Source organism: Phasianus colchicus, chromosome 8 (assembly GCF_987193195.1).
Source record: "Phasianus colchicus chromosome 8, bPhaCol1.hap1.1, whole genome shotgun sequence".
Classification (NCBI taxonomy): Eukaryota; Metazoa; Chordata; class Aves; order Galliformes; family Phasianidae; genus Phasianus; species Phasianus colchicus.
The window spans coordinates 19,027,902-19,042,201 of NC_143443.1; the positions used below are offsets into that span (position 1 = coordinate 19,027,902).

The window sequence follows — 14,300 nt, forward strand, 5'->3', positions numbered from 1 at the left end:
TTGTGCTACAAAAGTTTCAGAAATCGATTATAAAAATGTGGTTTGGGTAAATGCAAAACACAAGATTTTTCTACTGAAATTATGGATGTGTCATGAAAAACTGTAAAGGAAAACAATTATGTCACTTTCCTGATATGTGAACTTCTTGTTTGAAAAAGCTGGCTAGGATTAATTGTAGAATACTATCCCTAAATAAAAAGCAAAAGAATCATTGCTTAATTTGAAACTAGGCAGAACACACTGCCAAAAAGTACTCCAGAGAAAATACAGAGGAATTCAGATATAGTGATGATGGAAGCCTCTGTGAGAAGATAAAGAAGCATTGTATGTGGCATCTCTGATCCCTTTCTAGCTGTTTACACTCACAAACATTGGTATTTGATACATAGGGCTTCTACTTTTCCTCAGGAGATGTGCCCTTTTGTGAGGAAGTATCAAATTTTACATCTTTCATGTAGCAAAGCTCATCTGCTGCAAAGGCCAATTGCTTGAAGGGGAAACATATCTTTCTTCTGCAGCTATTGGTGTAGCAAAGGGAAGAGCTTTCAAAATTTCTGATGCTTTCTCTGTGACCTCTTCTCATTTTACATTGAGCAGGGTCAGGTGATGCTTTATACAAAACAGGAAAACGATCCATTGGACTCTATCCTCCCCCATTGGAGGTGGAACAGTGGTGGATGGTTGGAGGAAAGAGGTCATTTACCTCTCATGTGGAAAGGAAAAGCCTTGTTCAGTGCTCCCACGCACTTGTGGAAGTTTGTTCTGTCTTTAACTACTGCTGAATCAGCCCCAACATGAGGTTTGTCCTAGTAGTGGCTTCTGTGCCAAGACAGGAGACTCCTCCACCACTTGAGAGCAGGCTTCTGTGCCAATGCAGCACTGACTTCCTAGACTTCAGATTCCTGCTCTGAGTGAGGAATCACTGTCTTTCTTTTTCTGCCTTCCCAGTATAGCATGAGTTTAGTCCTATTTCTACTTGAGAAGGGAAACTATTTATAGAAAAGGGAAGGAGAGTGGGTCAAACCTCGAGGATTCCTTTGCATATCTCTCTCCCATCAGCAACCAGCTCACTTACTTGCCAACATCCCAGTGTTTTAGCTGTTTCTTTGGTACCTTCCACCTGCTTGTCTCACCACAGTCACAGAAGTGTAGCACTGTAACTTAAATCCCGTTCTGAAAAACCCTATTCTGAAAGTATCAGCTAGGTTTGGACTTTGTTATCTGCCATATTTCTTAGCAAAATACATTCACGGCACTGTCAGGAGTAAGGAGCTACCAGTTTAGCAGCTAGAAACCTGTACATGCCAGGGCTGTCCCCACAGTCTGTGCTGGAACAGCAGCAGGCCAGCAGTCATGGTGGATGCATGCTTGCTGGAAAAAACCTCAGCTCCCTCATTAGAGATGCTCATGTGAGTGGGGTTGTTCCTGGACACTACTGCACCCTAACTGGATTTAGCATTATTAGCGTTATATAGGTCCCTCCTCCTACTCTTTTTTCCATGGACACTGACAGGAAGAATCTACAGCCCAGCCTTCAGGGCCATGAGGGCTTTTTCCTCAGCCCCTGCTGATACGTAGGGGACTACAGAGGCCTGCCATCAGGGTAGCTGCCTTCTCATCTTGGATTTGTGTAACCAGAGGCAAGTGGGGTGGCTTCTATTTGCCCTTCTGTTTGTTCTGTGAAGTGATATTACTGTCAAAGCTTGCTTTATTTTGGTTTCTATTAAACAGTAAGAAGAGCAGATGAGCCAGGAAGAAGCAAAGCTCTTTGTTTAAATGAAAATAATTAGAAGATCACCAAAAGCAAACAGCTGTTTTCAGTTGAACGACTGCATCTGTAAGTTTCTCAAGTCAGAGGTTCCTTCTCTCACAGTGCTTCTGCAGTGAACTTGTACTGAACCTTTGCCTCTGTCATCTTCTGTCCAAGGCAGAAATTCTAAATCCAGCTCTTATCACTACTGAATGAGTAAGACTTCCTCACCCTCCTCATCCCCACTGTGCCCTGAAGTTCTGATCCAGAATCTTGTCCATTTTTACAGCTTCAGAACACAACCTTAGCCAAGACACGTTAGATTTTGGAAGCATAAAGCTTGAGCAGAGGGTTGTTTTTAATAACAAGAGATCTGGGAGTTCTATTCCTCTTTGCCTCAACTTTGTTTGCAGTTGTACGAATGCTGTCCCGCCTGACAAAGGAGGCGGTGGAGAAAGCTTTTCCAGCAGCTGCCGTACAGGCGAGGAGTTTCGCTCTGAACCCAGGGCTGCGGGCGCTACTGCCGCGGCGATGCGGGAGCAGAGGAGGGGGGCGGCGGGTCCCTTCCTTTCCCTCTGTGCCCAGCCGGCCGCCGTGCCGTGCCGGGCTCCTGCCTGCTCCCCCAGACCGGGCGCTGCCCAGACCCTTCCCGGACCCCGCGGCGTCGGGGTCCCGCAGCGGCCGGAGGGAGGGGCTGCTGGCGCTGCCGCTTACCTGGGGCCGGGGCCGAGGCCAGCAGGGCGGCCAGCGCCGTGGCCAGGAGACGCATGGCCCGCAGGGCGCCGGGTCCCGTCCCTTCCCTCTCCGCCGAGCTGGCTGCCTCCTCTCCTCCCCGGCCTCTCGCCTCCTCCCCGGCCGATCCTCCCTTCTCCCCTTGTCTTTCATCTCCTCCCCTTTCTCCTCCTTTTTTTCCGCTTTCTCCCTACCCTCCCTACTTGTTTGCTCTTCCCACCGTCCGGCCCCCTCCGGAACTCCCCTCCTCTTTTCCTTCCTTTTCTTCCTTTTCTTCTTCCCTTTTCCTTCCTACGTCCCAAGCCCGCTGGGATGGCAAAGTATTAGTTGGGGCTGGGGGCTGCTCTGTCTGCAGGCTTGGCAGTCCCTCCAAGCATGCACAACCTGCCCAAAGGATATGGATCTGTGCAGACAGCAAGTGGGATGCTCCCCTTTCCACGCACAGAAAGCCTTTTTGTGAACAAGTGAGAGAACTTGTCATGGGACAGGGACAGCATCCTCCACTTTCCTGGAGGTGTCTGAAATTTTGCAGGCTCTGAATTGTGGAGAATTTTGCATTCTTCATGCCCACTGATCTGCTGGAGCAGGACTGTTGTTTCCAAGAGATTCCAGTTAACAGCCAACCCCCATTTCAGGGGCCTTGCTGGTGACAGCCTGGGGATGAGGAATTGCCTTCAACAGGTATGGGTGGGGATGGAGGCAGTTTGCACACCTGTGCTGCGACATCACAACTGGTGCTCTAGTGATGCAGCAGCTTGAGGTACATCACTCCAAGAGTACCATGCTTATTTTGCCAAATGGTACAACATTCTAGGCAATAAGGAACCATTCAACCTAACTCCTTTGTGAAGATACTCCAAAGGCACTGACCAAATGCATTTCTGGGCTCCTCTACAAAGTTATCACCACCTATAGCTATTTGGTAGCTCTGTTCCAGTCCATACAGCGATAACTCTGGTGGAAAGGGATGTTTTCTTGCCTCAGCCTATGTGCAGTCTAATAATCCATCCTGAACCTCAGTGAGGATGGCATTCACAGTGAATGAGGCTTTGGTGATACCATAGTCTCGTAAAGACCTGAAAACAAGAAGAAAAGTGTTTGCTAAAGGTTGCTGGTCACCACCGTGACTGGTATCAGAGGGCAGGAGTTAACTGAACTGTTTTTTGCTGGAAAGGTCTGTCCAGAATTTGTCCCAAAGACGGCAGAAAGTGAGGGATGCAGTTCTGCATCATTTGGAGGAGTTGGTTTGGTACATTTGACACTGTTTTTCAGCTGCTTTCTGTGTGAGGAAGGCTTGAGTTGTACTAAGGGGCTGTAAACTGAAGAGTTCTGGGTCTCTTAATAGAGAGACTGAAATGGCACTGGTGGGCGGGGGGGGGGGGGGGGGCAGCTGAACTGCTAAATCACTGTGCTGTGGCTGAAGATGGAGCATGATTACCACTTCCTTAATTATCCTAATCCAGCACTTTCACTCTGTGATGGCTTCTCCATGGCATAAGGTGTGCAACTCTGTTAGGGAAGCTTGTACCTGGCAGCCTCCCCCTGCCATTCCCCTTTGTCTCTTTTGATGATTATCATTTGAAAATCCACAAATCTCCAGAGACAGGGACTTAATTCTTCTATCAACAGCCATGATGGATCGTATCTGGTTTTAGTATTCATCTTGTGTGAATTGTGGATGATACAAACATACTGGCAGTCCTACTTGCATGGATAGGGCAATTAATAAGAATTTAGTTGCTCCACCCCTCTCCTAGAAATCCCTGAGGCACAATAGTAGTCTGCTTTTATGCTCACAGAAAAATCAGCACATGCTTCATCTGATCCTTACGAGGCTGAACATTTCCTTTAGTAGGTGTGGAAGGAGGGATCTGTAGGTTCAAATCTACTCCTTTAACTCAGAAAAGGAAAATCCTATCAAAGAGAGAAACTAATTCAAAAAGAAGTGGCAAATTCACAAAAAGCTGCACCAGCAGTTACTTATTTTGATGGTCTTAATGGCAGATCTAGCTGTGGACATCCCTGGAATGCCAACTGAAAGGTGAAGTAGGGATGACTGATTTTCCATACTCTTTACCAAAGCATTTGCTGTATGCCCTCGTTGCAAGAAAATTACTGGCATGAATGGGCTTTCTAGCACTTCTTATATCGTTCTGCTTGTTGTGCCTCACCACATATCATAAATTCATTCAGTCTACAAATCTTTTAAGGATGTATACAAAATACTGATGTAAAGATACCAACAAGGTATACCTAAGCTCTCCCACGGTACCTGAGCCTAGGTAGTCTATAAGTGCACTGTGAGAATCAGCCTCAATCAATATCTGTCTCTTTGCAACCACCCATTATCAGTGGCGCTAAATTCTTCTAATTGCATCAAGAACCCTAATGAGCTGTGGGATGAGCTGGATCAATCAGTGGGTGAGAAGACTTACTGTGATGTGTTTGCCTGTGGTTTAACATAGGCAGAAGTTAGAGGCCCACCTGGGCTTTTCCAGTCTTATGTGCCTGCGAGCTCACTGAAATGTGTTCCCTCTGTTTTGCAGCTTGCAATCTCTAGATGTGTGTCGTGGTATTTCTGTATTGAGTAGGTTTAGTTGGTTTCTCCTCCTCTGAAACACTTTTGTTAATATAGCAGCTTGATAAGTGCTCCTTATTCTTAAAGAGGTGTTTCTTTTAAATTTCTGAAAGCATTTTTAGAAGTGGTTCAAGTTGAAATTCTTTTGTACTTGTCATGACAAAAATAAACACAGGTAATGCTGACATTGTATGTCTTTTACCAAGAATGAGCTTTGCTCAACTGGAAGCAGGACCCGTGAGCCTCTCTGTTGACACTGATCTGCATTTCAGATGCATTTGTTGGGCAATACAGCACTTTACATACTTAATAAGCCTATTACCACTGTTTTTGGATGTACTTCTGGGCAAGACAGCACTAGTCAGGCTGGCAAATAATAAGGAAACACAGACCATTGCCCCCACCATCTTCTCGGATTTGCTGCTGACTTCTGGGATGCTTTGACTCAAGTTGGCCCCAACTCTAGGCTGCAGCTGGGTGATCTGTAAACTTCTTCTGACTGGACTGGAAGGGGCTGTGAAGGGACTGTAAATACTTCAGGAACTCGGATGAAAGGCTGCAACTGTATGGTTTGCATTATTTCACTGCTAAAGTCTTTCACTCTTCAACCCATTATGCTGCATTATAAAACTTACTCTTCTGCTTTTATAAAATGTTTTCTCCAGATTGTCCATGCTGCTGACCTGATAGGGTCACAATCTGTGCACCAGAGATCTCAGAGGCCTCAGGAGCCTGCAGTGCAATTCTTGCAGGGCTGCGTCAGCCCATGCACCTTCCCAGCTCTGCAGGACATGTGCTGACACAGGCGAGCAGGGCCTCTGCCGCACAGGATACTGCTTCCTCAGCTCTGGCAGCAGTGATGCAGCCCAGTTTCCTGTCAGGACAGGCCTGCTGGGAGGAGGAAAGAGCCTGCTCAGCACTCTGGAGCAGCTGACACAGGTCAGGGCTCCTCTTCTCATGGAGCCTGGAGCCCTCTGCCAATGGAGCAGAGTTGGTGGGGGCTCATGCTTGAAGTGAGCTCTGCTGGGCAAGTTGCTCCTCCATGCACAGCACACTGTCAGGGGAGGTAGCCACAGCCTCCTGCTTTCTACCATCCCATAGGTTTTGCAAACATGCCCATTGCAAACTCTGCCTCCCACACCTCATGCATGATGCTCCCTGCCTGCCCAAACCTTCCAGTGAAGGCAGTTACAGCCAGGTCTTAAGAATCTAGCAGCAGGTAAGTCCATGGCCCAGGGAATCCTAATTACAAATGAATGTTTAGTGATTAGAGATGGAGAAAATCCAGACCTGTTCAGTGTTGCCAAGTATGGAGGGAGCTTGGATCTGAATCCAGATTTTCCCATCCCTTTAATGGGCAAAATTAACTTTAGATTTTAACAGTCCAAAGCTGTGGAATAACTTGGTCTGGGATTAAAAATTCTACCCTGGTACTTTTCTCTGGCTACATTGTAGACTGGTGTTTGGGAAATACAGTTTTGGTTCACAGCTGTTGGTCTGTTATGGACAATACAGACACTGAATAAGGATACCTTTAACTTTCCCCTTTTCTTTCAGATTTATGAAAGCTGCCGATGTACCTGGATAGGATCTGATATTCTTGTGGGATGTTTCCTGGATAAATGAAATGCTTTTCGGAGAACTGATGCTGCAACAAGTTACTCAAAGCTCCATCCAGCCAAGCATTCAAAGCCAGGCTGAACGGGGCTTTGATCAACGTGGTCTATTGGGAGATATCCCTGCCTATACCAGGGGGGTTGGAACTAGATGATCTTAAAGGTCCCTTCCAACCCAAACCATTCTATGATTCTATGATTTTTCCATTTTATCTTTCTTTAAATGAGAGTACATTACAGAGCTTGCTTCTGCTACTACTTTTATGATTGATTGCATTTGGGTTTGCATAAGAAGAGAGGATATTTATTATGGGTTTTTCAGGTCTTGTTTTAAGTTTGGTCATAACAATTTGGAGGGCACTGCTAAACCTGCAAAAATGAGATTTGTGGATGTTTCACAAGTGCTAAGAGCTTCCATCATATGAGACAAACTCTGTGTTTTCTATTTCTTTATAGGTAAGCAAGTTGCTGAAATCTGATTAAGTCTTATTGTGTCTTACTATGCATCATCATGCACAGAGGCATAATCTCGGCTTCATATGGCAGTAGATAGCAGTGTCATTAAGGCTCCCTAAAAAATCTATTGCGGTTCCGTCTCTGTTCTCTAAATATATAAAAATGCAGATGTTAGCTGTCCTTATTTCTGGCAGTAGGTGAGCACATGTCATGCTAAGACAGATTTCAGAGACTTTTCAGTACATTAATAGGTTTTGGCTACACACTCTCATTAGGCACGTGTCCCAGCTAAAACATTCTTCCTGCTATTCTCCAAGCTGCCCACTAAGAGCCTGCTCATCCCAGTCTGCCTGGCTTCAAGAGGTGCAGACTCCAGAGCTGGATGGTGAGAGTTCTGCCCTGGTACTGTACTGTGATGGCTCCTGCTTTGGTTCATCTGCCTCCCCAGTAAGTGATGAGACTGAGTCTGGTGGAGTGTGACCTGGTATGTTGGTGATATCTGCTGCCTCGTGGGATTTGCTCTGTGCCTTCTGCACATCCTGTGCTAGCAACATTGGATCTTTACTCTAAGAAATGTCTTGTGACCTCTTTATCACATGGAAGGGAGTAAGAATGGCTCTCACGGCACAGAGCACTGATCCACCCAGCTCAGTGCCCTCTTTCTGACTGGCTGTCAGCAAATGCTTGGAGAAGAGTAGCATGGACAGTGCAGGCACACAGTACTGTATTCCCAGGAGACTTTTCCAGCTTCAAATGATTTGCAGCACTTACTTTCTTGGCAAGATGTTGTGTCAACATCAAGAAAGATAAGGTTTGCCAGTGTATTCCTCCTCCCTGACCAGGGTGATGCTGGATGTGGCCTTGGTAGCAGTAAAGCACAATGCTTGTGGAGGAAAAGCTTTCTGAAATTAAATAGATCTTAGAAGAGGCACTGAGCCTGCATGGAGACTCTCAAACAGCCACTGCTCTCAACTGGTGCTACACAGCTTGCATGGCAAATCACACCAACAAAAGCAGTGAACTCATATCAGAATGTACAATGTACATGTCTAGCATTTGTCTGGTTATATCTGGATTTATTATCCATTATCCAAACATTCCACATCCTCTGCAACAAATTTTCCATATTATTACATTTAGCCAGGATGAATCTTAAGAATAAAGATCTCCACATCAGTTCTGTAGGCTGACAGCTGCTGCTCAGGCCAGAAATATCACAATAAGTGCTCCCTTTGCCTGCTCCTGGCATTTCTGATCTGTCCTTACCCCACCACACATTGAGGATTGAAGTTGGAGATGATGTCCAGAAGGGAAATGAATGACTATGGAATGCTGGTTTTACATAAGGTGAATAATGAAGAGGCAGATGAGATATAAACCAAAATGGTTCAAGTATTGTTTCTAACTGATACCACATTTTTTCCCTATGTCTTAGTAACTATTCTTTCTACCTAAAAACCTACGATACACTGAGAATCTGCCACTTCCAAGAAGTCTGGAAAATTGGCTGTGAAGGTCATACTCTAACAAATGGAACCAAATTGCTACTGTGACTTTAGAAACTGCTATCTCAGCTTTGGAAAGACCTGAAGCTCACAGCTAGGAAAAAAAAATGCATTATTCAAGGAAGGTCACAGCTCTAGTGAACATGGGCTGTGAGGAAATGCTGCAGAGTTGGATTTCTCAGTGGAGACTAGGAGGTATAATAAATCTTCGGGTATTTTGGGGCTCTTGCAATAGGAGGGAATAAACAACCCTTCATGTCCACTGACAGTAAAATGAGAAAATATGGATCTAAATTGCAGGAAGGAAGATTAGATAGCAGAAAATGTCTTCTAACCACAAGTTTAGTTAAGGGCTGGAATAGGGAGCTTAGGGGCCCTTCTTATGGGAGATTTTAGATGTAGATTACGCAAACATCTGTCAGAAATAGTTTAAGGGCAGCCAAGCAGCTCTTCAGAAGGATGTTGAACTAAATGAGATCCAGAGAGCTTTATTAGCTTCTTCTTTGATACCATTTCATGTTCTCTATATGTTTCCTCCCTTATAATACTAAATCCTTGAACATGCAATGGAAAAGGCACTTCAGCTCTTCACATCCCAAGGAATGACAAGGTACCTTTCCCCATTCAGACACAGAGAGCACCTTGCTCTTTATCTCAATTTTCTACCATCTCCTCCTAGACTCTCCCGTGTTTCTGCTTTTATTAGATTTGGATAATAAAACATGTATTTATGTTTTGCATTTTTTAAAACATTCTAGCCTGGAAGCAAAGTACCCACACACATACCCACAGCATGGTTTGTTGTCAGAAAAGCAGGGAATCCTTCTCTAACCTCAGGAATGTCCCTGGAAGATGTGCTTGCCTTTTGCTCTCTCATCAGGAATGGTGTTGCTACACTTTGGCAGCTGCTAACTTCAAAACAAATTCTCTATACTTTAAATCAGAAGAAAACCACACTCTCTCTTCAAGAAATCTCTCAGTAAAGATCTTTACCAGGGATAGTTGAAGCCATAAGCTCCATACAAATTTTGCATGCTATCTGCGGTTGAGTAGTGGGCAAATTTGGGCTTCTGAGCTTCAGGAGGAGTTACAGATGAGGCACGTGATTATGTTTTCCATTGAGCAGTGAAATACTGAAGGAATCCCATCCAGTTATTCAGCAGGCCCAAGAACTGCTGAAAAAATTACCTTGTTTGTGTTTCTACAGTGATTGCTCTGAAGATATTTTGGCACAGCTTTGAATAAACAAAATAATTGACTTTTATGCCCTTCAAATACTGAATGTTTAAAGGTATAGTCTTTTGCATGCTGCAGATGGGGATGTATAGTATCTGCCTTTAAGATAAAAATAAAATGCTGTAGTAAGGCATCTCCTTCACATAGCTATTAATTGCTGAATGTCATGTGTTCTTCACCATCTTTCCTTTAAAGGTAAAAATAAGGAGGAAAATAATTTATTTATCTTTCCTTTTTCAGAATACATAAATTTAGGTGCTATTTGTTAAATGATTCTTTGCAGAGAACATGAAAGAAGCCACATTTTGCATACTGAACATACCATTTGCTTGGATAAATCCCTTAACCAAACATATTTTCCTTAGCAGTGTTGTGGTCACTTGGATAAGATATAGGGTTGCCACGTCACAAAACTAGCTTGCATTTCTTCAATCTCAAAAATAATCTTTCATAAGCTTTCAAATTTGGAGCACTTATTAAAAATGTAAAAATCTCCTCATATGACAAAACAATGAAAGATCCTCATATACCTTCTGCAGCATAGAGAGGAGAACTGCCTCAGCAGTAGGCTGTAGAAAGTTTCCCAAATACTGACACTGCCTGGGGGAAGAGGGCTCTTGTCTGAGCCAACACAGTGATTGTAATGTGATGAAGCAACAACCAGCTCTCTTTTGGCTGTGTCCTCTTGGTTTGCTGGCTCCATGGCTACATGAAACAATGTCTGTGCAGGGCAGCAGGGACGTGGGCAGAATCAAAAGCAAGCATCTGCGAAATTCCTCTGTGCAAATACAAAAGGGGGCTTTCCTCTGCACTCTCCAAATGATGGAAAACCTGTATGAATGATTCTCTACTACTTGGTTAAGACACTTCTGAACTCTAGATTATTCCCTGGAAGTGTGACAATTGATTTTTTTTTTTCCCACCTATGAAGAGATTAGAAGTTTCTTGTGTCGATTTTAAGAGAGGTTTTGGCAAAGCTCCCTGGTTTTCAAACAGATGACTAATATTTGCTCAGTCAGAAAAGAAAACAACTCCTGTTGGAGAGGCCATGCATAGAATATTTTTGTTCTGAAAGTTACAGTCTGTCAAAGTTATTAATAGTAGGAGTGGAGGCTTGTGATAGAAATTGCTGAAGGAAGGTACCATAAGCAATGGCTGAGTGCAGTGACAACCAATATGTCAGTCTGAACTTAAAATGTGAAATTATTAAAAGGTCAGGTATGATACTTTGGGAAAATGCCAGCAAATGTTACACAACAGTGCTGAGAGCAGTAGAAGAGCTGATACACTTGAGCTCATGCACATAGGCTAGTAGTTATCCATAGCCTTACATCTCTGTTGACTGGTAGTTTTCGCAGCAGGATGAAGGCATTTGCTGACATTTTGAGAATCTGGGGACAGAAGAGTGCCATTTGCTGATTTGCCACCATAGTGATTTACAACATATTTGATAAAATGGTCTATGACTGTACTTCATAATCTTTTTTATTTTGTGGATCTGACAGGAGAAAATAGAAGAGTGTCAGAGGGTGAAACATATAATGCCTATATACATGCATCGTTTTTTGGTTAAAATACTTTAGGCTCTCCAAATTAATACTTCCTTGGTTAGGATAAGGTAAATATAGCCAATACCTCACTGTGGCATTCTGTGAGTTTGTGGGATTACATTTCAAAAGTGTGACTGTGTGTGTGTGCCTGCGTGGCCATGCAGACACAACCAGAGAGGGGCAGGATTCGGCTTCTTCGCTGGGATTCACAACGCACATCGTACTGATCTTATACACAAAGTCATGTCTGAACCTGCAGAACTTCTAGTATTAAAGAAGGAAGGTAAGTGAAAGCACCTGAATTCTGCCTGGTTGACTCATGAAATTTGTTAGTAGCTTATTGAATGTCTGCCATGATTCTATGGTCTGATTTATTTATATTTTGAAGAGACTCCTCTCTGACTGCTGGTGCAAAAGCAGTTAATGATTTAACTGAAAAGTTAGCTGCAGTGTAAAATGACCAATACAAATAACCATAATATGGGCCCTGGCACACATAAGTGGTTTTCAAAAAGGAATATCTTTGAACATCACTCTAAAGAAAGAGATTGTAGGGGAAAAAGGGAAGCGTGATACTATCTTTTAAAAGTCACAGCGCACAATGTGGGCTCCAAAATGTTCCGTAATTGTTTGTGGCCTATCCCCAGGATAAGGAAATATCATTAAGAAGTAATTTGAGTGAAGCCAGAGATCATAACATTCCTCTTAGCAGTTGCAAATGTGTACCTCCAAAATACAGGTTTCCAATAATGCACAGAGACTTTTTCTGTTTTTTTGAACAGTTAGCATGTAAAAACTATACTTTCCTTCTCCAACGCTGAACTTAGGAAAGTAAATAAAACTAAAACATAGTTAAAGGACTGACTCACAGAAAACATTATATATAAAAGGCATATGTTATATTAGTCATTGTAATTAAAATAATACACACATCTGTTTTACGATGAAATGTGAGCAATGTGCCACTAATTACTTACATCTGTAGTTCTTTCTAGCTAGGATATTTCCTTTTTTAAATGCTGCACATTCTATGGATTAATAAAATGTGCAAAAGCACATTTAAAATTTAAATTTATAAATGATAATTCCCTGAGCAATACTATGATTTCTGTTGTATCAGCATGTGTTCAGGGAATTTCTGTCTTTCCAGGAGTTCTGTGTGTTTTCTCTCTGCAGCAACCAGACAGATGTTCAACAGCCGTGTTGGTTCTTCTTCCCCCTGTTCCCAAAGAAGCTTTTCTGGAGGCCTGTCTTGAGGCAATCGTGTCCCTTCTGCTCTGTTCTGCACTTTTTGGGAGCTTCCTAATTTCCTAAAAGGTGCCTTTAAATCTTCTCTAGTTGTTTCAATCACTCCTTGAATGTTCTGTCTTGTTCAGACTTTAAGATCTTCAGTAAGACTTTCCTTCTTCACCCAGACTTAGAAAATCACCTTGTTTCCGGCTAAACATCCATACATCTAATTCATATAGTTCTTTACTGGGGTTTCGCCTTTGATTTATTTTGTTACCACTGTAGTGTGAACAACATTCCCAGCATTCATTGATCAACATCACCAACAAAATCAGTAAGCATCCTGCAGTTGGCAGCCAAGTCCCAGTCTGTAGCCATGCTACCCATATTTCTGCAGGAGTAACAGTGTTGGTGTTGCCATCATTGAACTTGCCAGGCCTTGCTTGAAAGCTCGTTGAGAACTGTGACTCTCACATTGTTTTGTGCTCTGGGCATGGCTGTGGCTCATGTGCTGTCACGTACTGATGTTTTGGGCTTGCAGATCCATGTGCAAGCTGTCTTGATTTCTTAAGAGTGTTTTTTATATACGCTCATGGCTGCTGTATCAGAGCAGTCTGCACTCTTTAAGATTTAGTCAAGTCTGGGTGACTTCCTTTGCTTGGCAGATTCCAGATGTTTTGACAGATTTTATATCTGGGTCTTTTCTTAATCTGCCTCTGACTATGTGTGTATGCATGTCTTATATGCTGATGAAGAAATGTTCTCTTATCAGGGACCTTCCTCCCTTCTTCAGAAAAAGAATCCAACTGTCAAGTCTTAGAGCAATTGCAAACGCTTTTGCCTTTTATCCATTTTATTTTCTTGCCTTAAAAACATCTTGCCTGTATGTTCTGTGGTCTGATGTGAGTTTCTGCAATCCATTTCCATTGTGAGAGTCTTGGCTATCTTAACTGTAGACTATTAAAAACCTCGATTTTGTATCCAACTTTTATCAGAAATAAATTGACTTTCTGCCCAGTATCCTTCTGAGAGCAAAAATTGTTTGTAGCTGTGGAGACTGTGCAGGACTTCTCCAAGGTTTGTTTTCACTGGAAGAGAGTTTACTCATGCTTTTCTGAATTCGTGCAGAATAGTTTTCTGGTTCAGTTCTCCCCCGTACTGTATGCTGTCCTGAGACAATGCCAAGCCTGGCAGACTGACAGACTGTAAATATGATGTCCAAACTTGTTGGTATTACTCTGCACAAACCTCTGTCAAGCTGAACATTTCCTTCTGCACATCTCCTATCCATCACAGCCCCACATGTGCTGTGAACACCACTTTTTCCTCAGGGCATTTACCTTTCCACCTATCTTCTCTATGCCCTGGAGTGGCATTGATGAGAAGAAAAGTTAAGAGATCTTAATGCACCCCGTAGGCCAGGGCTGTGCATTCGTCCAGTTGCTTGTGGAGCATTAATGGACTCTACTCAGGCCAAAAAGGGACAGAGAGAATTTGTCCAGACAGTTTTTAAAGCTTTGCCCCTGCTGCTAATGACACCTTTGAGAGTTAATGAAATAGTTTTCAGATACAGAGTTCTGCTAATACTTGTGAGTGTGAGTATATGAGGAGTATTGCATGCTCCAATGGGAAGTTTACTCAGGCACA

The 14,300-nt window shown here is 43.3% G+C and overlaps 2 protein-coding genes across 2 annotated transcripts in view; one reads left to right on the forward strand and one right to left on the reverse strand.

Moving 5' to 3' along the window:
* Positions 1 to 2,648, reverse strand: part of VSTM4 (V-set and transmembrane domain containing 4) — a 33,983-nt gene extending 31,335 nt beyond the window's left edge. The window contains exon 1 of the mRNA XM_031607716.2: positions 2,465 to 2,648. Coding sequence (XP_031463576.2) covers positions 2,465 to 2,519 — 55 coding nt within the window. The 5' untranslated portion in view covers positions 2,520 to 2,648. The remainder of the gene's footprint in view (positions 1 to 2,464) is intronic.
* Positions 2,649 to 11,637: 8,989 nt separating this feature from the next.
* Positions 11,638 to 14,300, forward strand: part of C8H10orf71 (chromosome 8 C10orf71 homolog) — a 76,170-nt gene continuing 73,507 nt past the window's right edge. The window contains exon 1 of the mRNA XM_090145181.1: positions 11,638 to 11,706. The gene's annotated coding sequence lies outside the window, so the exon portion shown is untranslated. The remainder of the gene's footprint in view (positions 11,707 to 14,300) is intronic.